Source organism: Thamnophis elegans, chromosome 2 (genome assembly GCF_009769535.1).
Source record: "Thamnophis elegans isolate rThaEle1 chromosome 2, rThaEle1.pri, whole genome shotgun sequence".
Lineage (NCBI taxonomy): Eukaryota > Metazoa > Chordata > Lepidosauria > Squamata > Colubridae > Thamnophis > Thamnophis elegans.
In genome coordinates this window covers 115,851,387-115,878,397 of record NC_045542.1, presented here as the reverse complement: position 1 = coordinate 115,878,397, position 27,011 = coordinate 115,851,387, and the positions used below count along the sequence as shown (strand labels likewise).

The 27,011-nt window shown below is 42.2% G+C and overlaps 1 protein-coding gene across 1 annotated transcript in view; it reads right to left on the bottom strand.

Annotated features, from left to right (window-relative positions):
• The window catches only part of CELSR3 (cadherin EGF LAG seven-pass G-type receptor 3), a 155,008-nt gene that overhangs the window by 35,033 nt on the left and 92,964 nt on the right, over positions 1–27,011 (bottom strand). Inside the window, exons 25-35 of the mRNA XM_032239098.1 lie at positions 26,716–26,740; positions 26,334–26,508; positions 25,686–25,798; positions 25,091–25,170; positions 24,529–24,655; positions 20,526–20,633; positions 20,089–20,225; positions 18,035–18,141; positions 17,465–17,632; positions 15,531–15,731; positions 11,397–12,480 (exon numbers count right to left, since the gene is read on the bottom strand). Of these exons, the coding sequence (XP_032094989.1) occupies positions 11,397–12,480; positions 15,531–15,731; positions 17,465–17,632; positions 18,035–18,141; positions 20,089–20,225; positions 20,526–20,633; positions 24,529–24,655; positions 25,091–25,170; positions 25,686–25,798; positions 26,334–26,508; positions 26,716–26,740 (2,325 nt within the window). The remainder of the gene's footprint in view (positions 1–11,396; positions 12,481–15,530; positions 15,732–17,464; positions 17,633–18,034; positions 18,142–20,088; positions 20,226–20,525; positions 20,634–24,528; positions 24,656–25,090; positions 25,171–25,685; positions 25,799–26,333; positions 26,509–26,715; positions 26,741–27,011) is intronic.

Below are 27,011 nucleotides of genomic sequence, written 5' to 3'. Positions count from 1 at the left end.
TGTTTGACCTTGTGGGGAGGGGAGGGGGCATGGCCAGGGGGGAGTGGCCAGCTCTACATCATTCTTGTTGGGGGCGCCTGTGGTGGCCTGAGTGCTCTGCCAGCGAAAACAGGCGCCCAAGTTCCATTTTTGGCTGTGATGGCCTCCTGCAATGGAGCTCCGTTTTCGCTGGCAGAGGCACCGCGGGTCAGTGCATTGCTGTTTCCTGGGTAGCCCCACAGGCCAGATCTAACCCCCCTGTGGGCCAGATCCGGCCACTGGGCTTCGAGTTTGAAACCCGTGATCTAGATAGTTACTACCTGTGATATCTAAATGATTTCTCCTAAGTCCTACTTCTCTTAGGTTTTAAAAAAAGCTTGGCCTCTTGAAGTGCTTCTGTAAGCACTTTGAGATATTTGGCTGGCTTTTGTTGGAAATGGGACAGAGATAAGTAAAAGTTCTTGTAATCTGTTCAATGTGGAATAAATAGTTTAGAATAATTTACAGAGTAATGGAGGGTGGATTGCTGGCCTGTAATAAATATTTTTCCTTTTTTGCTATCAAAGGGAAGCAAAAACCCAGGCTGGTAATTGAACCCTAAATAACACCCCCCCCAGTTTTACAGCTGTTATTACTTGAGTTATCTTTTTAAAGGGGTTACAGAGTTTATACACATAACAAATATTACATTTATAAAATATTAGCAATCAGATGCTTTTATTCACATTTAAAGTGGCATTTCTAATTGTGTTTGTTAAAGTGAAAATTGTACTGGAACAAATGAACATGGTTGCCTCTGAATAACTATGAGGGATCCTAGAGGTCATCTAGCCCCTCTGACCAATGGAGGATCTGTGATGTGGAATGCCTTAACAGTATTCCTGATGCACAGCTTTTCATTCAATATTTCAAGCAAATAAGAGTACTCCGTATTCTTCATATGGATTCATAAATACTAAAATAATTTGCTACATCTCTGGATGTAAATTGTTTGTTTGCATGGCCCGGTTTTTGGCATGCCATGGCCTGGTGCCAGTCCAGGGACCAGGGTTTTGGGAGACAACTGATGTATCTGTTCTTTGTAACTGCAGCACAATCTGAGGAAGCGGAGTGCTTGATTTTAAGGAGTTGCCAACAAAGGGTTCCAAAATGCCCTTTCCCCTTTGAATCTCAAGTGCTCACAGCTTTAATAATTAAGATCAAACATAGACTGAATCATGGAGAAATGTAAAATGTAAAATGTAAATGTAAGGTGACCAGACGTCCCACTTTTGGCGGGATAGTCACGCTTTTTCACAATTTTTCCCGCGTCCCGGTTTTTTTTAAAAAAGTCCTGATTTTTTTTAAAGTTACGAAAAAGCCTCCAGCCGCCGAGGCTCTCCTAGCAACTGGGAGCGTATATTCTTCTTCGAGATGAGTGCATTCCTGCCCGCGCGTCCCTGGGAGCTGTTGCCAATGGCTGAGGGAGGAGAAGACTTACTCCATGTGGAGACCGCGGACTTCCCTCACAGATTTTTTCTTTTTCTGTTGCTTTGAGCAGCCCCTCCCTCCCCCCTCTCTCTTTCTCTCTCTCTCGGAGCTAGTAGCTGCCTCCAAGGCTGTCCAAACTCAGCCCCTCCCCCCGCCCCGGACTGCTGCTTCTCCTCGGCTGCTCGGGGCTTCTAAATTGGCATTGCATGTTGTTGTTTGAGGAGGGAATTACTGTGCCATAGAAACACAGCGTGTGTCTCACGTGGCTGATAACCTGGTCTCTACAGAAGAGGTAATTTTAAAAACTTCGGAGTGAATCCAGAAAGAGGGGAGAAAGAGGCTGAAGGAGTGTGTGAGGAGGGGGGATTTCCTAAACCCCATTGAATCCAGAGGAGGGGAGAGAGAGAAAGAGGGAGTGTGTGAGGAGGGGGGATTTCCTAAACCCCATTGAATCCAGAGGAGGGGAGAGAGAGAGAGAGAAAGAGGGAGTGTGTGAGGAGGGGGGATTTCCTAAACCCCATTGAATCCATAGGAGGGGAGAGAGAGAGAGAGAGAGAGAGAGAGAGAGAGAGAGAGAGAGAGAGGAGGGGGGATTTTCTAAACCCCATTGATCCAGAGGAGGGGAGAGAGAGAGAGAGAAAGAGGGAGTGTGTGCACAGGAGGGGGGATTTTCTAAAAGTCCCATTGAATCCAGAGGAGGAATGTGTGTGTGTGTGTGTGTTTGTGTGTGTGTGTGTGTGTGTGTGTGTGTGAGAGAGAGAGAGAGAGAGAGAGACTATCACTAAGTGTTGTAGCTTATGATTCTTGATGAATGTATTCTATTTTTTTTAATGTACACCGAAGACAAATTCCTTGTGTGTCCAATCACACTTGGCTAATAAACTATTGTACTCTACTCTACTCTACTCTACTCTACTCTACTCTACTCTACTCTACTCTACTCTACTCTACTCTTCCAAGAGCCAAGGTGGCGCAGTGGTTAAATGCAGCACTGCAGGCTACTGCTAGATCAGCAGTTCAGCGGTTCAAATCTCACCGGCTCAGGGTTGACTCAGCCTTCCATCCTTCCGAGGTGGGTAAAATGAGGACCCAGATTGTTGGGGGCAATATGCTGACTCTCTGTAAACCGCTTAGAGAGGGCTTAAAGCCCTATGAAGCAGTATATAAGTCTACTGCTATTACTCTACTCTACTCTACTCATTTCTATTTCAATTCTAATAAGGAGTTTAGCTTCTCTCTCTTGAAAATGTAAGCTAGCATAATGCAAGCTAGCTTTAGCATTCAAACAGTTCATTTAGTGACCAAAGTTACAATGGCATTGAAAAAAGTGACTGATGACCATTTTTCACACTTAGTGACCATTTTTCACACTTAGCGACCGTTGAAGCATCCTCATGGTCACGTGATCAAAATTTTGATGTTTGGCAACAGATTCATATTTATGATGCTTTCAGTGTCCTGGGGTCATGTAATCGCCTTGTGTGACCTTTTGACAAAATATAAAATTTTTAATCAAGCCGCCCCCCCCCCCCCCCCCCCCCCCCCGGTCAATGGTGTCCCTCTTTACCAATCTGAAAATCTGGTCACCTTATGTAAATGTAAAGAATCGTAGACAATCCTTCTTGAACTCTGTGTAATAAATAAAAAAAATATAATCTCTGGTTTAACTATATATGCATATAGAAAAATTGGGAAAAAAAGAATGCTGCTATAGCAAGGCTCGAGGGACACACAATAGGACTTTTACATTCAGCACATGTGCTGTTTAACAAAAAAGAAGCATATTGCTTGGCCCAGATTTCTACCCTCTCCCATGTAGGACATACATACAATGGCTATAAAAATGAGATACCCACCTTTTTAAGGGATTGGTGAATAATGATTGTTTTTCTCCAGTCTGCAAGGAGCAACTCTGTTCAAAGGCTACAGTGACCCACCTTTACTCCGAGATTGAATGGAAGACTGAAAGCCCTTTCCCTCCCAAAACTACAGACTATGGAATACATTAGAGAATAATTAAAAATTTTCCCCTTTCTCCTTTTTTTGTGGTCATGGCAATTAAACCAATTGAAAGGATTCTGTGAGGAGTGGTGGAAGGAATTGATGTCATCCACCTCTGACAATCGCAAAGTGTAAAAATTTATAGTCCCCAGTATAAACATTAAGTCTAATTTGTTTAACAATTAAGCTTCAGAATTCTATCATTACAATGCAACAGTAAATGGAGTAGCATTACTGCTGCAAATGAACAAGTGCACACAACCAAGGAAGGCTGAAACTTATAGTCAAATCATTACATTTATAGTTATAGTTCTACTGTAAGTTGGGTTCTCTCAGAGCTGGCATTCTAGACAACCATTCCGATAGACATGTTGGTACAGCTTCTGTGCACGTCTGGACTTCCTCGGGTGGCTAAATTGAAAAGCTAAATACTCTTGTGAAGTATTTGGAAATAAAATACTTTAGGGCAATGGTTCTCAACCTCAGCAACTTTAAGATGTAAAGACTATAATTCCCAGAATTCTCCAATCAGCATGATGGCTGGAGAATTATGGGAGTCAAAGTCAATACTCCTTAAAAGTCACCAAGGTAGATAAACAAATTCCCACCCTCAACTCCCCCTCCCCAATTTTTTTAATTAAACATTTATGACTGGTTAGTTCATATTCAGCCATGAAAAAGCCTCTTTGTATGATTATTGGTATCTACTCTCTGATGTGAAAGAGGAAAACGGGAAATGATTTCAGAACCAAACCGCAATTCTTCTCAAGGAAAGGTCACACATTCCATATTATATAATTTGTGTAATGGAAAAGAACAAATGTATTGTTGACTTTCTGGTCAAATTATGTCTCCATGATAGAAACCAGAGGAACTAATTAGAGATGATAAATTTACCTCACTGGCATGTTATGATAATCTACATTTGTGGTTCTGGCAACTCTCCAACAGAAGAGTCGGAGCTGAAGAAGATAATAATTCAGGAGTAATCTGAATAGGTACATAGTATTAAGCTTTTATTGCCTATAGTGTAACACCTTCATTCTCCACAACACAAGTATGCTCTTTCATACTGCACAGTAGCTTTCATTACTGTATTCACCTTTGTGACTTGGATGTATTCACCCTAAGTAAACTTCATTATCTTGGCCCATTCCGGGGTGGTTAAGACTGAAGTACTCTCTTGAGGAAAAAGAAATAAATTCATGGTCATTGAAAGTAGCAGTGGTGAAAAATAAAATGCAGAACACCAGTTTTAATTTCTTTCTCTTTTTTTGCACCTCTTTCATTTTAGCTGTAATATGCTAGGAGTGCACTGTGCAACAACAATTTCTTCTGTTACAGTAATACAAGGAGATAACCATCAAAAGTTGACTTTGGCTACAATTCTTATTTCCTCCTTGGTTTTTCTTTTTCAAATAATTCTAAAGCCAAATCAAAACAGGTTCTTGAGAGAAATATAATTTCCTGAAGCCTCCCGAAATGCATTTGGTTTAGAGCAGAATGTATTTATCCTTCTGGAAAGGGTATGGATATAACTATTTAAATATTTAGTTTGTTTCACACAGGAAATTCTTTCAGTCCAAAGAATCAACAAAAATAAATTGTGAAAAAGCACAGAGAAGTTTATCCCCCCAAGACATCTTTTTGAAGTTAATGTTCTAATGATCCCTATTTAAATAGTAAGAATCTCAGCAGACATGGGTTATTTCAACAATATACACCACTGCAATGTGTCAAGAATCTTGGCCTGGGGGGAAAAGGGGGGGACATTATTTAAGGTCTCCTTTAAAAGAGGAATTTCTTCTTTCTTCATTGGTGAGACGGGGCATGCAAGTATCCAGGAAGAGTCAGATAAACTGAGATTCTTTGTACAGGAACTCCTCAATATACAGCCATCAATTTAGTGACTGTTCTAAGTTACAATGGCACTGAAAAAACTGACTTACAACCAGTCCTCACACCACATCCCCATGGTCACATGATCAAAATTCAGGCACTTGGCAACTGGCATGTATTTATGACGGTTGCAACATCCTGGGGTCCGGTGATTGCCATTTGCTTCCTTCCCGGTCAGCTTCTGACAAGCAAAGCCAATGGGGGAAACCTGATTCGCTTAACAACTTCATGATTCATGTAACTGCAGTGATTTGCTTAACAGTTATGACGAAAAAGGTCATAAAATCAGGCAAAACTCACTTTACACCTGCTTTGCTTAACAACAGAAATTCTGATCCCAATTGGGATCATACATTGAGGAATATCTGTACGGAATGTTGACCCCTTGACTATTCCTTCAGCAAGATCCCCATTTAAAACAGCAAACTGGCATGTATTTACTGGCGGCCATTTTGCTTATACATTGAAGGAAAAATCCCAATCTTACAGCTCTTTGCTGATTACAAAAATGCACCAGCAAGGGGGGAAAACTCAATGACTGTAGCTTCAAAGATGAGTTCTACACACACACATACGCACACACACACACACACACATGGTTACCAGATGCAGGCATTTGTTTTGGGGGTAAAAAGTTTGCTAGAGAGGAGAAGGGAAATAGACCCAAATAAAGAAATTATATATTTTTTTAAACTTACTTTCATGTGTGTTTCACAGACAGCATCCAGTGCCAAAACAAATTTCAACTAAGGCCAAGTTCAGAAATATGCCAAATTCCACCCTGCTAATACAATGGACACTCCAAGGAGAGTATCAATACAACTCTGTTAGAATATATAAATACATGAGGTTCCCAAAATGTGTAATTTTTCTAGCATTAGGAAGTATACAAAGCTGTTTCAGGTCCCAGGCTTGTTAGACTGGGGATATATGACAAAGCAAATGAGATTTTAGAGCCCAATTACAAATGCACTTACTTAATTTAGTAGTGAGAATACCCTTGTCCCAGCACAATACTTGCCACTTACTGCTGGCTCATGAGGAGATAAGATATAGACATTCAACAAGACCAACCTAACACACAACCTGAAAAAAGTCTGCAAGAAAAGGTCCCTCCATTTTTCTGCCTTGAGCCTTACCGCGAAAGGCCGCATAACATTGCCTCATGCCACAATCCAAAATGCTTCATGGACAGCTAGAAAATAAGATCAGCATCACAGCAATGGGAACAGAAGAACCGTAAAAATAACCATAGAAATTTCTCTTCTCTCTGATTACAAAGATACAAAAATGTATAAAACCCTTCCCGCACCCACGTCTTGCAGCCATCCCACCCTGTCGTGTTTGCACAGAGTACAGAAAAACGGTTTTGGAAAGGAAGATTTCAGTTGGTCCAGTTTGGAGATGCTATTAACGGTGAGTTTCGCCCATGGTGTGGCATCTCCCCTCCTTCCCATTGGGGTGTCCCTTTGAATGGGGAGAAGGGCCCTGTAGCACCCAGACACTTTTCTTCCACAGTCCAGTGAGTCTGTCGTGCTGATTCTCATCCCACCAAATTCTCCACCGCCGAATGCTGGAGGAGAGGCATAGTTGGTCTTGGCTTCCACAAAGCCTCCCTTCTTTCTTTCTTGTAGGCCCTCTGAGGGATCCTGGTCCTCTGCTGGAAGTGCCTGGTCCTGCAGTGCCTCTTGGTTCTTCTCACAGCAGCTGGGCCCCTCAGGAATGGCCCTCACTTCTTGTTAATCTTCTCAGGGGAAAAAAAAAACAAAAGCCATAACTGAGACAGCTACTCCTCTTGAGGAAGTTAAAAACAAATAAATCAACACTGCATTCAGAATCAGCTACAGTGACTAGTGAGGATGCAGAAACACCCCTCCACTCCCACACAAATGTGGTGACAAACATGGCGGGAAGATATTAAACAGAACTAAAGAAGAATTAAATTAAACATGCTGTGGGGAAAAAAACCGGGGCACTAATTCTTCCCCAAACCACATGTCAAAATAAGACAAAAAAAATTACATTGTGCATTGTCAATGTGGCTTGAATGACAGTCAAATGGGCTGAAATGCACAATAGCCTCAGACAGTGGAGAACATAAACTCAGCAGCCAAGAATGGCCAGAGAATTTTCTTTTTCTCATGGTCCAATGGAAGGACATCCTCTCTTCAATCACATCTACCCTTCCATCAGGCAGGAGAGGCATGCTCTGAGTCTGCCAGGGACTGTTGTCTATCAGGATCAAGAAAGAAGGATTTTTGTGCTATGGCATCCCCCCCCCCCCTGAAAATCATCCTCCTAGGAATCCAATTGGCCCTCCTCTTGCTTGCTTTCCAAAAGCTCTGAAAATTGGTTTTGCTACCAGGCATGGGGATCTGGGAATTAGGGAGATAAATCTAGTTGTATTGTTGGTTTCTCATAGATGTTAAAATAGCCCAGCTATGAATTTTGCTGCATGGTTTGTATTGTAATCTAACGGTTGGGTTGGCAATATATAAATCATGTAACAATGCCTGTTTCTTTAAATCATGCTGTAAATGTGATTGGTTGCTGTTTCCTCAATCAGCCATAAGATGGAGCCAGAATCACTGTTAGATGCTGATCTGATCTGAGTGTTTTGGAAGCTGGCTGCCGTAAAGTGATCAGCGTGAGCTATTGTAAGTTTTGCAACTGCTAGCAAACTATGTGTACTGGACTGTTTGTATGATTAAGAACTATGTTATTTGGATTATCCCTTAACTGAAAGATGTTGATGACTGTCTTAACTATGTATGACTTGGACTGTTTGATGGACTCTGATACCTCTATTTCCACGAAAGTAAAAGCCTATTTAAACTGCAGTGTCTCTGTATGCTGGTTTGTGTGTTCTCCAACAACACTCTCACAACGCTTCTCTGAAAGCACTCGCTCTCCCAACAGGGAGCTTACCTAACAGTCTAGCAGGGTCAAGAAAGAAGGACTCTTGTGCTATGGCATTCCCCCACTCCCCCAAATATCATCCTCCTAGGAATCCAATTGGCCCTTGTCTTGCCTGCTTTCCATAAGCTCTGAAAATTGGTTTTGCCACCAGACATGGGGATCTGGGAATTAGGGAGATAAATCTAGTTGTATTGTTGGTTACTCATAGATGTTAGAATAGCCCAGCTATGAATTTTGCTGCAAGGTTTGTATTGTTCTTCAATCATTATTTTTACATTATTTTGGTGTTTTATTTGTTATTTTGGTGTTTTGTTTTGTAATTCTTTCTGAGCCACCCAGAACCATATACTGAAGATGGGCAGCTATAGGTAGTCATTGAGTTACAACCATAATTGGGATCAGAACTGTGATTGCTAAATGACGGGACATAAAGTGAGACATCATGTGACCACATTACTTAGCAAGTAGAATCCAATTGTATTGATCATTAGCTGAGGTCTCTCCCCAATCCAAGCCATTTCAAGCTTGGGTCCTCCCAGCTCCAAGAGTAAGGTAAGGGATTGCCTTCCCTCCAACTCCCCCCACTCACCAACCTCTTCCCCTTTTTGGCTGCCCTGCATCCTGCCTTGCCTAGTCCCAGCCACCATTGCCACCCTGCATTCTGAAAAATGGGGGGAGCCAACTCACTGCAGGCAACGTGCCATGGCCAACTCATCACAGCCAACTCACTGTGGGACAACACCCCCCCGCCCGCCACCTTGCTGCAAGACAAATCGCAGCAGGACAATTTAACAATTCAATTTAATTATTTAAAATAAATTTAAAAAACATTTTAATTTTTACCATTCACATTTCATTCTGTCCCTCTTTTTGCATCCGTTCTTTAATGATTCTATTCCACCATTTCTTTGATATTAGTGTAACTCTTTTCTATAGAAAATTGTCCCGTGGTGAGTTGACCATGGCAGGTTGGCTGTGGTAAATTGTCATAGCCCTCTGACAGGCTGGGTATGTCTTGTCAGGGGCAACAAGATGGCAAAGCTGAGCTGGGGCAGTGGTGCACAGAGTGGCAGGGGGTTAAAGGGCATTGATGGGTGGGGGAGATAGATGGATTGGGGGGGGAGTTGCGGCACCCATGTAGACATAAGAGTGGGCAGGTTGCCAAGTGCCCACATTTTGATTGTTTGGACATATGGGTGCTACAATGGCTGTAACTTCAGGCACAGGTTGTAATTCCCTTCATTCAGGACTGTCATTAATGAATGGTTGTAAGTACAGGACTACCTGTAAACTGAATGAATGAATAAATAGATGACCAAGTATTTCAGCTGCTTTGAGTTAATTTACATCCATAATCATAAACAGGTAGGTCTCAGAATTATCTCAGGGCATTTTAAGATTCTAAGGATGATTGGTCTATTTTAATTTATCAGTGAGATTTACTATCAATGTGTATGCTGGATTCCTTTCTAGTATTTGTTGCCAACTACTTTTGGCATATGTCTATGGAGATTCTCAGTCATCCAGGTCATGGCTGTCCCAAAGGTGCTGTTTTCAAGGGGCAACTGGACTTTCTGGGTTTTCTTTGAAGACATTTCGCTTCTCATCCAAGAAGCTCCTTCAACTCTGACTGAACCCTTCCATACCCTGCCATCCAGTCACAGCTGAAGAAGCTTCTTGGATGAGAAGTGAAAAATCTTCAAAGAAAAACCAGAAAGTCCAATTGCCTCTTGAAAAAAAAGCATCTCTGGGACTACTTTTGGCATAGCTATATTAGTTTGAGGGAATTTAAAACTGTGGCTGTAGATCTACACAGGAACTGAATTGAGGTTTTATGGATCAGCTGGCGGAATTATTGAGCATCTTCCATTGTGTCAGGTCACAAAGCCTTGCAGTCAAAGCAAGAAGGAACCAGGAGCTGGCATGATAGAAAGTGCTCAGCAACAAGATAGACAGAGTGGGATTTAGGGATCCACATAGAGAGGAAGGAACATCTAGTAATGTCTCAACTATGAATCCCTTGAAGTAGTCCCTATGAGCTGCAGTTAGTGGTGCTGGAGTTTAGCATTTCACTAATTATAATTTGCAGTATTCTTTGGAAGATGCTATGACAGATGCAGTGAATTATAAACAGTTGACATTTACATTGTACAGTTTGCTGACTGCTACTGGTTGAAAATTCCCACCAGCAACTAAGATAAGTCATGTTTTGTTTAATTTGCTTTTATTCCATTTATGCCATTTTATAGACATTGGCTGCCAAATTATATCACTTTCTGAAGGACTGCCAAAGGGAAACTTGGCAGTACCATGCCATTCTCCCCATTATGATGCAGTAGCATTAGTCTAGTATGTTCTGGAGGGAGTAAATAGATTGCATCCATAAAGTGGAACACTATAGAAGTAATGACGGCAAAGGAAAAAAAAACCACAGTGCTGCTATATGCTCCTTTGCATAATTTTGCAGCAAGCATCTGAGGAACCATCTAACCCCAATGGGACTAGTTTACCTCACTCGCACCAGTGAAAGAGGCCTGCTATGGACATCTTGTACTGAGGAATTCCATTGGACATGGTCAAGGAAAAGAGATTTTCCCGCTGTGGACCCAACTTTGTGGAACACTATATCACTGGAGGTGAGAATTTCTCCCCCTACTTTTGGCCTTCTGGAAGGGTATAAAAACTTTGTTTGAGTGGTTGGCTTGGGCTCCAAATTAGTGCTTGCTGCTGAAGGGGATTTTTGGAGTAAGAAGACCTCATTCCTGTATTGTCTCTTGGTTCTGATTTTTTGCACAGTTTTAAAATTCTAAGTTGCTTTTCTATTTATCTTTTCATGATCTATAAGCTGAAAGCTTCCCAGCAAGAACTTTCAGTCAACCCTAGTTGACGTCAGACAACTTCAGATCATGGTGAACTTCAACTATGATCGGCATACTGAATACAGGACACACACAGAGAGAGACCTATGATAACACCAAAGACCTCTTGAAATGCAATTACCTTTGCAAGTCCTTCAACCAGGAAATGAAGCTTCTTCTAATTCAGCAAGGCTGTCCTTCAACAGGAAGGTTTAAATTTCTAAACATAACTCATTTTACTTGGGTAGTTAGTAGAGGGGAAACACTTACTCAGAATCTGGTGACAGCTCGGAAATACTGTGGGATGTTGCAGACCGAGGTGGTGAAGCGCATGGCATGGAAGGTGTAGAAGATGCCTGTGCCACAGAAGGGGTGGGGGTGGTCTGTGGGCCTGAGGGGGTACTGGATGACTGCACTGAGGACAAAGCCGAAGAGTTAAAAGAGGCTAGGATAGAAGAAAGGATGTCTAATTGCTCTGTGGAAGGGTGACGGCTAGGGATGGCTTCTAGATTTTCTCTAGAAGTCAGTCTTCTGGAGAGAAGTTCAAGATTTTCTCTAGAAGGTTGCTGCCTAGAAAGAGGCTCAATGTTTTCCCAAGGAGCCTGCCTGCCAGGCACTATGTCCAGATGCTCTCTTGAAGTATGCCTAGCTGATGTTAGTTGGTCCCTTGAAGGTTGCCCTCTAAAAAGCAGATCCAACTGTTCTCGAGAAGTATCTCGGGCTGGCAAGGTGTCCATTCGATCTCTAGAGGCCTGCCTAAGAGGCATTGTATTAAGCCATTCTCTAGAGATTTCTCTTACTGCCCCACCGCAGTCTAGCTGTTCTCGTGACCCAAATCTACAGGGTAAAGAATCCAGATGGTCTCTAGATGTCTGCCTTCTGGGTAGAGTGTTCCTGTGATCTCTTGGATCACGCTCAGTAGCTATTTCACCTATATTCTCTCTAGACCCATGCCTGCTGGGTATGCTTGCAAGGTGTTCTCTAGATCCATGGTGATCGAGGATTGTGTCCAGGTGCTCCCTTGACCCAGGCCTGTTCATAAGGGCATCCAATTGGTCCCGGGACCTGTGTCTGCTTGCCATATTTTCTAGGCATTCTCCAGAGGTGTTTCGGCTCAGCTGATCTCTGGACATCTGCCTTCTCATCAGCAGATCAAGCTGCTCCCGGGACGAGTAACGACTTGCTGGCTGTGAGAGGCTGCCTGTTCCTGAATAGATTCTGCCATAAGAAGCAGCCGGGACCGCCCTGTGACCCAAGGTGGAGGTTTTGTACCAGGAAAGATCATTGGTCATTCTGCCCACAGATGACAGGCCTTGCAAAGCTGGAGGGTACTGGAGGCGATTCTTCAGGATGCCTGAATAACAGAGTAGAAGCAAGTGAGAAGTCTAAGTCCCTCTCCTCTTGGAATTATTTCCAGGTTTTTTTCATTGATGTGATACACATCCCTGCAACAATTCTTTTTCTGCCATCTCTATAACAGCACTCTTTTCCTCCTTATTCTGGATCAACTTTAGTCTGAAATGCATACATGTTTTTCACTGATTTCCTCCTCCTCCTCCTCCTCCTCCCCCCTCATCTTCTCTCTCTCTTTCTACTTTTCCCAATCCTTGATATCAGTCAGTCCCAATCACTTTTTCTGGCTCTTGTTACCTTGTTTGGAAGACAATAGCACTTAGACTTATATATACCACTTCACAGCGGTTTACAGAGTCAGCATATTTTTCCCAGCAATCTGGGTCCTCATTTTACCCACCTCGGAAGGTTGGGAGGCTGAGTCAACCTTGAGCCTGGTGATCAGAAATAGCCTGCAGGACTGCACTCTAACCACTGCGCCACTGTGGCTCATAGTTGCCTTTTCCCAAACAGTCTGTTTCTCTCATCTATTCAAATCCTTCTTTAAGACCTCCTGCTTTAACAGCATTTCTTAAAGATGATTCAAACCAATATCTATTCCTTTGCTTCTCTTCCTTAAAAAAAAACAACAAAGGTGAGGAGGAAGGAAGAGAAAGGAAAGGATTCCTTGTGGATTTTACTTCGCTAGTCATTGCTGACTATAGAGTGTGGCAATCATCTCCCACTGAAGGTGAAAAGGGAAAAAACAATAAACCCACCCTGATTTCTTCCTGCTACTTAATCAACAAATGACTATTGCTGTCTTGCTTTAATATCTCAATAAACATAAAACTATTCATTCAGCCATTTTATATGCAAAAACATCATTTTTTAAAAAAAAATCAGAACAAGCATTTACTAAGGAAGGAAGGAGCAGTAGCATGACGATTCAGAGTCTAGATTCTAGCAACTTGACATAAGAAATTTAAGGAAGCAAGGCAAAGGGGAAAAAAATGTTGGTGCCTATTTCCATATCTGAGGAAATGTTGTTCTGGAGCTTCAAGCTATAAAGGAAGAGTGCTTTTCACAATGATGCAGTTCAGAAGTAAAGCTCATATAGCACCTGGTAACTTTATACATTTCTGGGGAGGTACTAGAATGCACTTTCCCTTCCATATAAGTAAACCAGAGGTGGGTTCCTACCAGTTCGCACCTATTCGGTAGAACCAGTTCGTCAAATCTACCAAACCGGTTTGAAGAGGTTCCACCAGTGGACCCAGAAAGTAGGCCACACCTACAGAAGAGGTTCCAAAATTTTTTGAAACCCACCACTGACACACACACACACACACACACACACATGCACACACACACGCACACACGCACACAGACTCACACAGAGAAAGAGAAAGAAAGGAAGAAAGAAATAAAAAAAGAAAAAAGAAAGAAAAAGTGAGAGAGAGATGAAAGAAAAAAAGGAAAAAGGGACAGAGAGACAAAAGGAAGGAGAGAGAGAGAGAGAGAGAGAGAGAGAGAGAGAGAGAGAACGAGAACACATGGCCGGCAAGCCACTCCCACCAGGTCACATGGCTGGCAAGCCACTCCCACAAAGGAGGCCACACCCACAGAGTAGGTTCGAACATTTTTTGAAACCCACCACTGAAGTAAAAGGATGTGCCAATGGAAATGAAGGACTAGTGTTCTGCATCTATGGGCCTCTGAGAAGGGGGATAAGTGAGCATTGTTCTGCAAGACCCCAAGTGACTAAAGTAGTCCTTATTTAGTGACTGCTTTGTTTATTGACCAGTTATGACAGTGATGAAAAAATAACTTTTCAACCAATCGTCCTCTTTCTTCACACTTCTTTGAAGAAAAGCTAAAATAAGATTATAAACACAGTCATAGTTTTACTTAGCAACAATTTTGGTTGAATTGCCGATCCTGACTGTGGTCACTAAATGAGGACTACCTATAGCATGAAAATCTATTTGTTATACGAATGCTGTTTTCAGCCACTCCTTCCGCATACATACCCACCTGAAGCAATGGCTCCAAATGTGGAGAAACAAAACAACACTCGGTGGAATCTCTGGTGCCAGAGCTCTGAACATATTCACTTGCACATTGTTATATGCTACCAAATGTAAATAAACAATGGTGTTCCAAAGAATTGTTTTGGAAGCACCTTTTCCATGCTGGGGTGGGGAGAGAGATCCTGTGTCTGATGCCTTGTTTTCCTAGGCCTGGCTGTGTTTTCTGGATGTCAGGGAAGAACCAGAAGTAATGTTTCTTTCAAGTTCCACCTGAGTTATCTTACGCCACCTATGGTATTTGCTGTGAGAGGGGCATTTGTCTCCTATGCTGTTGCTTTTCTTCCTTTGTTTGGTTCTGAAAGATACTTTCAGACCTTCTTGGCAGGGAGATTGGGGTAAGAGGCTATTAGCCTGAAGGGAATGGCTTTATAGCCATGTGGAGACACATAGTGGGGTTAGGCTAGACATCAATGAAGCTGATGAGTATACAACTTGGGGAACATGGAAGATTGTCAGAAGGGAGGGAAACTTCAGGGACAAGCACCTCAAGAGAGAAGCTTGTAAATTTTGATGCAAATCATGACTTGGATTCCTGTGTCATTTCCTCCCCTTCCTCTCTATGCCCTCATTGCTGTCTGCTCCACGAATGGGGAAAGGGTGCTGATGTCACGAAACCTTGTCAGTGTTTACCTGGTCCAACGGCTCATGGGAAAATCATGCATTGTCTGGAGAAATTGATGGGGGTTCTCCATTCCAAGCATAGTAACTTGTTACTCTGTTGATGAATGACTGATAGCTGTTACTGAGCTGAATTGTGTACACAGGTTCCTTGCCCACACATTTGCAGCCAGCACACCTGCAGTCATGGTCACTGCTTCAAAATGATAGGTGTGATCATGTGACTGAGTGGCCACTCCTTTTTACCTGAAAGTATTGCCTACCTCAAAATTATCCTGCAAACAGCCATGTAAAATAGGTTAGTCTAAGAGAGAGTGACCCGAAATTAATTGTAGGCTGGTTGTGCTTTAAATCATCTCACCTTTTCTCTGCCGTTGGGTCTGAGTGAGAGAGTTCTCATCCCCACTGGTTAAAGCCAAGTCTGGCTGGTTATTGTTGGCCGTATCCTTATTAACATCAAATCCAAGCTTCCTCTCTGAACCCCATTTCTGGAGAGAACAGGGGTGTACCTCACATTCTCCCAGGGCTGGCCAATAGGACATCAGATCATTGCCATCAACATCTAGGGAAGAACATTGCAGATGTATAGAAGGAGAGCACAGGACATCTCATAAATTAACAAAACACTTTGCCACAGTATATTCTCATTTCTTGAGTTGATCAAGTTGTTTTCAATGAGTGGAGTGAAATTATTAGGGCCATAGCCCACTGGCATGTTATGCTTCAGAATTACCAATTGCCCAACTGTATATTTCACACTTATACTACAAATAGTATATTGGACATCTCCTTGAGAAGATCATAACCTTTTTTTTTTGTAAATTTCTATAAAGTGTTTATGAATTCTATATGCAGAGGAGCCATACATTTATCAAGTTTATTTGAATACATACTTATATTTTACTTTACAATAACACGGAGTTCAAAACGATCTGCTTGTGAAAAATATACTTATTTTTTTAACACATTTCCAATATATATTATATATTTTAATACATATACTCTTAGCCAATCAGTTGAGAAAGTCATCATTCTTTCTGATTCTCATGTGATGTTTTGCAAAATAGCCCCATAACGCTAAAAGGAGCGCCAAACAAAGGGCTTTGCTTCATCATAAATGCCAGAAGTGTCTCTGATACATTCTAGTGTTGCTTTAAACTAGGGGTGTCAAACTCAATTTCATTGAAGGCTTCATCAGGGTGTGTTTCACTTCAGGGCAGGGCAGGGGGCATGGCCACTTCAACATCACTCATGTTGGAGGCAGCTGTGGTGGCCTGAGCGCTCTCCCAGTGAAAAACGAAACCAGAGAGTTGCAGGAGGACAAAGCATCTGAAAACACAGGTCGGGAGGGCCGTGCATGGCCCCTCCCGAGTTCCATTTTTGCTGGCAGAAGCACCATGGGCCAGTCCTTCGCTGTTTCCAGGGAGCCCCCCCCCCCCCAGGCCAGATCTAAGCACCCTGTGGACCAGATCCGGTCCTGGCCCTTGAGTTTGACAGCCTTGCTCTAGGCTGACATAGTATTGGTTTAATATTCACAGAATTGTAAACAGAGTGATTTAAAAAAGGACAAAGAAGCAAATGTGATCTTGAATTATGAATTCCAAAATTTTGGAACCTATCAAAGTATGAAGAACTTTGCATTTATTGTACTTGGGCAGTAGCAGCTAAAACAGATGTTTGCTCCAGTGGAATACCTAGTCACATCTTCTACTGTATATAAGTTTGCTTCCTATCAATGCTCTGGGAAATACGATCAATGGGATTTGGCTGAGACTGTTTAAGACTTGATGCTATTGTACTATTTACTCAATGGTTCTAACACGTGTCATCTTTTAATTTTCTTTTTTATATTTCTTCCTTTGCTTTTTGCTCTGCCTTTTTGTTTTCTGATTTATCATAAATATACTGTGTTACTGTTTCCCTTTTCTTAATAGATGAAAAACATATAAACATGTAATTATACCTATATGTTTGTTTGTGTGTATTGTTGTTATTGTAAAATATAGAGATCAAAATGTAAAAGCCTCATGCAACACAATGAAGTGAAATCCAGATGAACAAAACACAGCTCCTGAGTTGATACACCATGCTATGTCTGAACAGGTCACTTGCGACAAGAAGCTAAGGCAAAAGGTGAATTCCCACAATCAAGTGAACCTTGACCTTTCTACTCTGATGTTAGCTATGTTGTGTCAACCTCAGGCTCTGGCCATCCTGAGCCCTGCTCCCTCCCTCCCACCTCCCACCCCCCCACTCCCCCATGACTCAGCATGTTTTCAGAGTCCTGGGACTTGCCTTTGGGTGCAGTGTCGCTAGGGTTGGTGAGAAGCCGCTCACTGTGGGCTGCCCTTTTGAACGGCCTCTGGAATCTGCCCCGGAGATGCACATTCTCCTCACTCTCTGAAGAGGGAATTGAGAGGCTGCGTTCTTCATCTAGCGAGAGGTCACTGTCGGAATCCGAGTCTTGATCTGGATAAGAAAGGGGATATTTGAAGAGGGGGAAGAAGAGTAAGGAGGAACAGATTCCCAGGATATGAATCACCCAAAAGTTAAATAGCTTGCAAAATGGAAAGGGTGGGTTGACCTTACAATCTCCGCTATAATCAACATTCAAAATCACAAAGCATGTCATCAGTCACAATGATGCCACTTCAAGCCAGTGTGCCAACAAGATGTTTCAATAAGAAAGATCTGGTTAGGCATAAACCTGTCCTTCCTTAGGAAAAGCTGTGGATACTCACAGTCTTTGGCATCAGAAATATTTGATAGGCAGCATCAGTGATATTTTTATGTCAAGTTGGGATCTCTGCTTTAGATCCAGGAGCAAGAAACCTCTCTTTTATATCTATGAGAAGCTACCCTTACCTGGACCTGCATCGCGATGGAACATGGCTACGTCAAGGTCAGTGGGGCCAGCATGGTTGAGCAAATTGTGATCCAGAGCCGAGCCTTGATGTGCTATCATGTTCTCTCTGAAACTCAAAACACAGAACATACCTAGATCCACTGAGATCAGCCAAAAGCCAAAGTCCCAGGCACTTCTGAACAGTTTCAGAGCCAGAATCTATTCTAAGCCCTGAAAAACTGCTGTGCCTTAGATAAATACTGTTCAAAACCAGCCGCTACCAATCCGTCAGAACAGGGAAGGCTGGTGTGAGGAAGACCTCAATCTTACCTCTGCTGCATAAAAAGCAAAGGAAGTTGATATGTAGCACCAATGACTCTGATGTTCTTCATGAATAGGCACTGCAATGCAGGACCTGCTCCCTTCCTCCTTCTGAACTCTCATCCTGCCCCTCTTGGGGAGGGTGGAGGTAGGCAGACAATTGGGCCATATTTTAGGTACATAAATATAATCTTTTAGTTTACATTATAAAAAGGCAGTGCATATCATAATACCACACACACAAATCCCATTAGAAGAACAATTGTATCTGCATCAGTTTTCAAATGACCAGGAGTAAAAAGATCCTTCAATTTTAATGAATATTCATGTGTTTTCTTTCTGGAGAGAGATGTCTATGGAGATTGCCAATCATCCAAGTCATGGTTGCCCCAATGGTGCTCGGAGAAGTGATGAAATTCACATTTTTTTACTACTGGTTCTGTGGGCATCACTTGGTGGGCATGGCAGGGGAAGGATACTGCAAAATCCCCATTCCCACCCCACTCTGGGGCCAGCCAGAGGTGGTATTTGCCAGTTCTCCAAACTACTCAAAATTTCTACTACTGGTTCTTCAGAACCTGTCAGAACCTGCTGGATTTCACCCCTGGCTTGGAAAGAGGACATGCCAAAGAAAGGGCTCTTTTCTTGACTGAAATCAAGTACAGAGTCAAAGGATGTAGAGCACGTGACATAGTTTGGGGAGCCAAATCCTCCAAATTAGAGATTACAAAGATCTATATAGGGGATGGTAAGACATTCTCTTGAATTCCAGTCCTAAATTGTTTAGGGATTCATAAGTAAATGTCAAATACGTAAATGTGACATATTTGTAAAAAGGGATTATGGATATGGTGATTGATTTAAAAGGAGGTTTATGACCATAATCATGGTCATAAAGCTACCGATGGTTACAGAAGAGTAAATTGACTTACTACCTTCAGGGGCTACCTGACATTTTGTATAAATTGATGTGAAACTACAGCAGGAAAAGGTTGCCCCTCTGCTTATTAGTTTCCAAAGCCATCCGGCTGGTTAGTGCAGGGAAATGAGATGATTCAGATAAGATCATCTTTATTATCTTTTAAAGCCTGAAAATATATGTGAATGGAGTGGTGGAGAGCTTTTTTAAAGCCATTGGGTCAGAATCACAAGGATTACTTCTTTGTACAATTCATCTCCCTCTGTCAACATCCATTTTGTATACCCACTAGGCCTCAATGAAACTCTAGCTGAACATATTGGGGAATGGAGGGAAGAACAACCAATGGGACTTATAATGATGAGACTTGTACATTATTACCTAAGTGGCTTTCATTCAGGGGTGAAATCCAGCAGGTTCTGACAGGTTCTGGAGAACCAGTAGCGGAAATTTTGAGTAGTTCAGAGAACTGGCAAATGCCACCTCTGGCTGGCTGCAGAGTGGGAATGGGAGATTTTGGCGTATCCTTCCCCTGCCACATCCACCAAGCCATGCCACCAAGCCACACCCACCAGCCACACCCACAGAACCTGTAGTAAAAAAAAATTGAATTTCACCACTGCTTTCATTCCTCTGCTCACACGCAGGACACAATGCATTATTTAAGGCCCAGGAGACTGCAATGGACCCCAGAAGAAATGGTACCCTTGCCACAGACAATTCTCCTCAGATAAATTTATTTATTTCCTTATTAAAACTTATCCCACCTTTCCATATGAAAAACCAAACCAAGCCAAAGCATGCATTCAGACGTGTAGTGGATAAGCTTCCTACCTGAGGTAGCCCCGCTGACTAGAATGAGTACGGCCTGAGCGCACACTGCTAACCGACGAGATTGTGGAGGCTCCCAAGGTGATACGAATGAGCCCGCTCTCCTCAAACAGTGCTGTGTTGTTGTAGGCGTTGTGGCCCTGACATGGAAGAAGAACATAGGAAAGCAACAAGATGGATGTATTTGACTGTCTGTAATATTAAGATGATAACCTGTCATGAGGACCGGCTTCAGTACTAGGAAGAAGGCCTCAGTCACTCAAATATATCAAAGCCCTGGCCTATAGTAGTGAAGTGAATAAATAGAATAAAGTGTAAAGAATAAATAGTAATCAAGTGAATACATAAGGCATTGCTTAAGGACTCATTAGGGGAAAGGTCTATTTGAATGGGGAGACTTGGAACAAATGAACCTCTTTTTATCTTCACCCAGTCCATACCTGGCCACTTCTGGGGGCTTCTTCGCCTTTCTTGGCCAGGCAGGCCCCTTTCCAGGCTTCCAGGAACTCCTTATTCAACGCGCAGAATAGAATCAGTGTTGCCAAACCCTGCAGAGAAAAAGAGAGAGAACCACTCTAGATCATGGGAGATACTTCCAGGAAATGGCCTCCACTGGATGTTTCTCGTCTATGGGGATTCTCAGTCATCCAGGTTTGTCCCAAAGGTGCTTTTTCAAGAGTCTTCTTGGATGAAGTGAAAGGTCTTCAAAGAAAAACCAGAAAGTCTAGTTGCCTCTTGAAAAACCACATTTGGGACAAGTATACTTCTCCCCACCTCTAGATAGATTTCTTTAGATAGGAAAAGATTCAGGAAATACATGGGAGAAGAAGACATGATTTTGTTTGAAAATAAAATAGCGGACACCCTAAACCACTAACATAAAGTATCCAGATCAGATTGCCTGTATCACCAGTCACAGGGCCATGTATACTCATGGCAGTCATTCTCCAGAGTCTAAAGCCAGGATTTAAGCTTAGTTCAGCCTTCCAGCCAATACCATTCATGAGATACAGAGGTGGATTAACAAAAACTGATCACCTAGCATCCCATTGTATGAATGTGATAATCAAATCCTTCCTCCCTATTATATAATCCACATATAGGAATAAGAAAACTGTAGCCCTCCAAGGGTTGTTGAACTCAATGCCCAACAGCCAAAGATGAGCATAGACAATGGTGAGAAATGTTGAAATTGGTAATTAGGCTGTTTCCAGAGGGCAACTTCCCATCCCCATGAGTTTAAGCTGTGTTATTCTTAAATCCTGTAGCCAAAGGAAATGTAATGATTTATTTTCCACTAGAGGGAGGAATTGGTTTATTTATGAACAATACACCAGAAAAAAAAAATCAGAGCAGAAGCATCTTAATCTACTATATGCCCTTAGGACTCAGTAGAGCCAAAGAAAGTCTTAGTAAATTAGCAAATGAACAGTCCTGAAACAAATAGGCAACCGGTAGTATCAAGTAACTTACTGTAAACTTCAATGTTTACACTAATAAAGGCATAAAATGCCAAAACAACGAAGTAAATACAAAAAGTCAATACAACAAATAAGAGTGCAATAAAAATGCAGATGAGTGTAAATAATGGCATGCTTCAATCCCTAAATGTCCTCTGAAATACTTTGGTATGAATGATTTTGGGAATGCCGACAGAGAGGGTGCTAATCTAGTTTCAAGAGGGAAGGTATTCAGAATATGGGGACTGCATCTGCAAAACATTGTCTCATTTATTTCAGGAAACCTGAGGACTTTTCTGGGGTACATGCAAGAAGTGCGCTGTATAAGTCACCTCTATAGGGAGAAAGAGGTCCTGCAATTAACCAGGTTCCAAACTACATAGGGTCTTATAGGTTAAACTCAGCACTTTGAGCTACACCAGAAATATCCTGGCAAGCAATGCAGTGACTCTACAGTACATTATAGGTGTTATATTATTATGATGAGTCTGGTCTAGCAACATACAAGCCAGAGGTGGTATTCAGCTGGTTCACACCGGTTCAGCAAACCGGTAGCAATGGCTGGCTGGCCATGCCCCCGAACTGGTCCCCCTGTTGCTGGTTGGCCACTCCGCCCACCTGGTCGCCACTTGGTCGCCCCAATACCTTGCATAGTGACTCTCAAAGAGGCAGCAGTCTGTGGCCAGCTGCCGCTTCTTTGAAAGCCACTTTGCAAAGCAGCTCTCAAAGAGGTGGTGGCTGGAGGCTTCTTTGCCAGCTAGCAGCTTCCCAGTAGCGGCGGCTGGCTGTGGGCCACCGAAAATTCCAGTTAACTTTCCTTCCGGACTCTGGACCAGCTGCCAGGGAAGGGAAGCAACCAAAGAGGCAGTGGTGGGGGAGGAAGAGGGGAAATGGGAGTAACTGGTGAAGGGAGGGCAGGGGTAGATAGGGAAAAATCCTAAAAATTTTCCTACCTTTTCCTGTGGGCATGGCTAGGTGGGGGGCATGTGACTGGTGGGCATGAGTGATGTCAATTTGGCCACACCCACTCAGTCATGTGCCCCCCACCTAGCCATGCCCACCGAATCAGTAGCGAAAATTTTTGGAACCCACCACTGAAACAAGCCACTGCATTTTGGGCCAATTGGAGTTTAGAGTGAACTTCAGAGGTAGCCCTCATATATACAGTAGAGTGTAGTGCAGTAATCCAGCTAGTGGTATTAAGTGCATAAGTCACTCTTGCTAGGATTTCCTCTGGTGCACCAACTGAAGTTGGAAAAAGCCCTCTTGACCACAGCTTCCACCTGCCTATTTAGCAATAGCTGTGAATGCAGGATGAATCCCAAGTTATGGATCTCCTGTTTCATAACTGGAATTTATAACTGGAACTTACAGATAATCCTTCTGCATAAACAATAACTCTGCCTTGGTTCATCCCCATCAGCATTCAGATATAAAGTCAAAATTTCCAGAGCATTTTCAGCATTTTATGGGATGAAGATGTAACACTGTGTATAGTCAGTGTGCTGATTATGTCTTGCCCTAAATTAATAGATGATCCCTCCCAGCAATCTCATATAGATGCTAAACAGGAGAAGAAAGAGCCCACATGTGAACATTGGGCTATTCTTTCTTTGCTACCAGCTGGAATTGTGTCCTCTCAGGAAGATGTGAACCTATTGAAGTACAGTGCCCCCAGCTCCAAGGTTTCACAGGATATTCTGGTTGACTGTCTCAAATATTGCTGAGAAATCTAAAAAGATTGAAAAGGATGCCCTCCCTCAAACCAGAACCCAACAAATATAATCAACTGTACTGACCAATGTCATATCTACTCTGGCTTGAGTCTGAATGTAGACGGATTCAGTCCAAATAATCTGCTTCTTCATATCTGGCTTCCCACTAAGATTACAAATTGGAGACCAGACCAGAATTGTCGAAAATTGGTGGCTCCTTGGAGTGATCCTACACATTCAAGGAAGGTGGCAAATCATCATCCCTCAAAGAGTGTTGGCTACTTTGTGGCCCACACTTATTACATTCCTCCATGGTACTTTAAAGGAGCTGCAAGAACATGAATCAAGTTTTTAAGTGGCAGTGGACATAACACTAGAAAGCACCCTCTTCACTTCATTATACTCTATGGGCTGAAAGGAATTTCAGGCAACATTGCAACAACAGATTCTGTTGATAAGAGTCGATATTAAGTGATTGTGAGCAATTTTATCACCACAATATAGTCATGGTGACCTGGCTGCAGATCTTTCCAGCCATCCTCTCCTAATAGAGAATGGGCAACCCTAAACAAAGCTACTGGGTGCAATCCACAGATGAAATAAAAATGGAGAAGCATCTGCATTTTACCTTTCCTATTGTCAGGGTGCAAGTTCAAGCATGAATTCATACCCACATTCAGTCAAATTCACTCTTCATTTCCCCCCCTCTGGCTTCTGCTAGTTCATCTCTTAGAAATTATCCATTATGGCTGTTAGATTTATAGATTTGATTCTTCCCTTTCTGTTCACTTAATCCTTAATTGCTCTTTCTAATATAATTAAATACTATCTATCCAGCATTTTCATTCCCAATTGATAGACTATCATCCTTCATCATCCCATTTGCTCTGTGATTGGTGCTTATTGTCTAATGATACTTATGAAGTTAAAAATAATAATAATGTACTTCTTGCTGTCTTCTGCAAATTGGTTATACTGTATACCATTAGCGCAGAAAAATGGAGCAGTCAGCCTAGCTCAGCACAGAAGACTACCCATGAAAGCATGCAGGGGGATTTGTAGACCCGGTGCCTTGAATCAAGGAATATTTCAATATCTTTAGCATAAGTGAAAGAGAAATGTTTCTCAGACAGCAGCTTCAAGGTTTGTCTGGAGAACTGCTGAGGGTTAGCGAACTCTGCAGGATAGTTGCCAGCAGAACAGAGACACCTTCCTCTCTGATGGCTCCATAGTTTTCACCCAACCATCAACCTAGTCCAGAGAGTTACCTGAAGACTGCAGAGGATAGTGTAGAGGTAGTGGAAAGCCAGGACACTGTTGTTGATAGCCAAGAGACCAAAGAGCCAAGCAGTGCTAATAACTAGAAGCAGAACGAAGGAGCTTCGCATCGTCATGCTGGAGACATACAGAGAGAAAGAACCCCCCAGAGAGGCAGACATGGAAGTTAGAATATATGGTTAAACTACAGGTTGAGATACTGTTGCAGAAAGATCAGTAGCGTTAGCCATCATAGTACAGACATGGACCGATAAAACATGCCAGAAAACACCCCCAACATACATGACTCAAGCAATAAGTGAGCAGTGTTAAGATTCACAGTTCCTGCCTCCAGCAACATCATTTTTGAAGAGGCAGAGGACATCTGGAAGACTGGAAAGCAGAATTTCTCAAGACTGACAGTAGGCAAAGTGTTTTTATTTTTAATTAGAAGAGGAAAAACACTTAAGGAGAAGGTGAACATTGATGAACTAATGTTTGCAACAAAGGTTAAGCTGCAGAGCAAGTTTTTTGCCTTAGCAGATCATTGTAATGACTGTTGTTAATACTCACAGCACAGCTTTCTTCTTCGCTTCCTTTTGTCCTGGCGAGCACAGTATCTTTGCCACCAGAAGAAACATAACCCCATTCATCTGGAAACAAACTCAGTGGTTAGTAACAGTAGCTCTGGCACTAAGCAAAACAGATTGCTCACCAACTTTATCCTCCCTATGCCATTCCCCTCCAGACATACCTTCCTTCGAAGGATAACTATCTGGTATAGCTAACATGATCAGATTCTGAATACAAGCCTTCTGTGCACTAATTCCTTTCTAGAATTGTGATAGACCCCAAAAAGTGCAGAAAGCACAAAAGAGGAGTTCCCCAGCCCTTTCAAAAGATTCAGGAGTAGCATGAGAGAGATGCTAAAAGGAAAAGAAAGACAAAATAGTAGAAAGTAGAAAAAAGAGCATGGTGTAAAAGCCCACATAGTCATGGCAAAAAAAGGAAGCATGGGGATGGCAAATCAGAGAGAAGATATGCTGAGAATGGAAAAGGAAGGGCTTCAACCTAGCATCTTGGCTAAGCAACTGGACATTTGCATGGCTCCAATTATTCAGGAGTTTTGCAGAACAGATTAATATAATCAATCATGAGAAGTGCTTACCAGAACAACAAGAGCTATGGGCCCTGCAAAACTCCAAATCAGTTTGTCATGGATGGAAATCCAGCAGAAATCTGGGTTCCCATAGCCTTCTGGATCCAAACCAACTGATAATCCTGATTAAAAAAAAAGAAAAGATAAATTCTATACTATAATTTCCATGCCCCTGATCAAGATTAATTGCCTCTGGAAATGCTCTTCTCCCCTTTGGATTTTCTTGGTTCTGATGAAGAAAAAGCTGGAATGTTGCAAGCAAAACTATCCACAAGGCTTACTTAAGATTTCATTTATCTGCATAGTTACTGAGAATCCTTATCCCTGACATTCTTCCTAATCACCTCATAAAAGTAAACTGGATCTTGAACTGTGAAAGTTGAGAATACTTATACGATAACAACTTTTGGCATATTTTAAGGACTGGCAATCAATAAAATGTAATTTGGGAATTAAGGATTATATACAGGTTCTCCTAAATTTGGACAGCTTTCCAGCTGCAACAACACACACACAAACACACACTCTCTCTCCCTCTCTTCCTGCAATGCACCTTTTCACCAAGTTAAAGGTTACAGACACAAGAACTTTAGTAGCTAAGAGATCTGTAGAGTGTGCTGGAGAAAGCAGTTTTGTTTTAAGCACATCTGTACTTACCAGTGATTATGGCAGGGACCCCCCAGCCAATGGCATAATAGAACCTCATAGCTCCATAGTTAATGTTGCGAGCTTCAGTCTGCATGCGGTAAATATGAAGGCCTTGCACAAAGAGCCAAGCGAAAGTAGAGAGAAAGAAGTAGTGCAGCAGGATAGCGATTACAGTGCAGAGGAACTGAAAAAGTAAAATCAACATCATCCAAATAACGTCCTCTAAACATTATGCTTCTAGATGACTGATTTGTTCTGGCATTAATATTGCAAAACACTTTTCTTAAATTCTTTGCGTTCGTGTGTGTGTGTGTGAGGGTGTCTGTCACATTGCAGTGCCACATTCCTTCTGATTTAAATTGTTTCATTGACATGATTACCACTGGTGCACAGAGTGTGGTGTTTGGCACTGACATCTACAGAGGAGAATCAGGAGCTAGAGTCATTTCTGGGGAGTATAAATTTGCTAAAATAATAAACAAGTAAATAAAATGATCAGACATGTATCGTGACTTACATCCTTGTATGTCAAACATCAAATTGCAAGTACATAATTGCAACATTTATGCGTGATATCACCATGAATATCATCTTTTGGACATCACCACAGCTAGCTGCAGAGATTGCTGGATATTGAATGAGGATTTCAAAATCCTCATTATTTTCATCCTCATTATTTTTTATTTT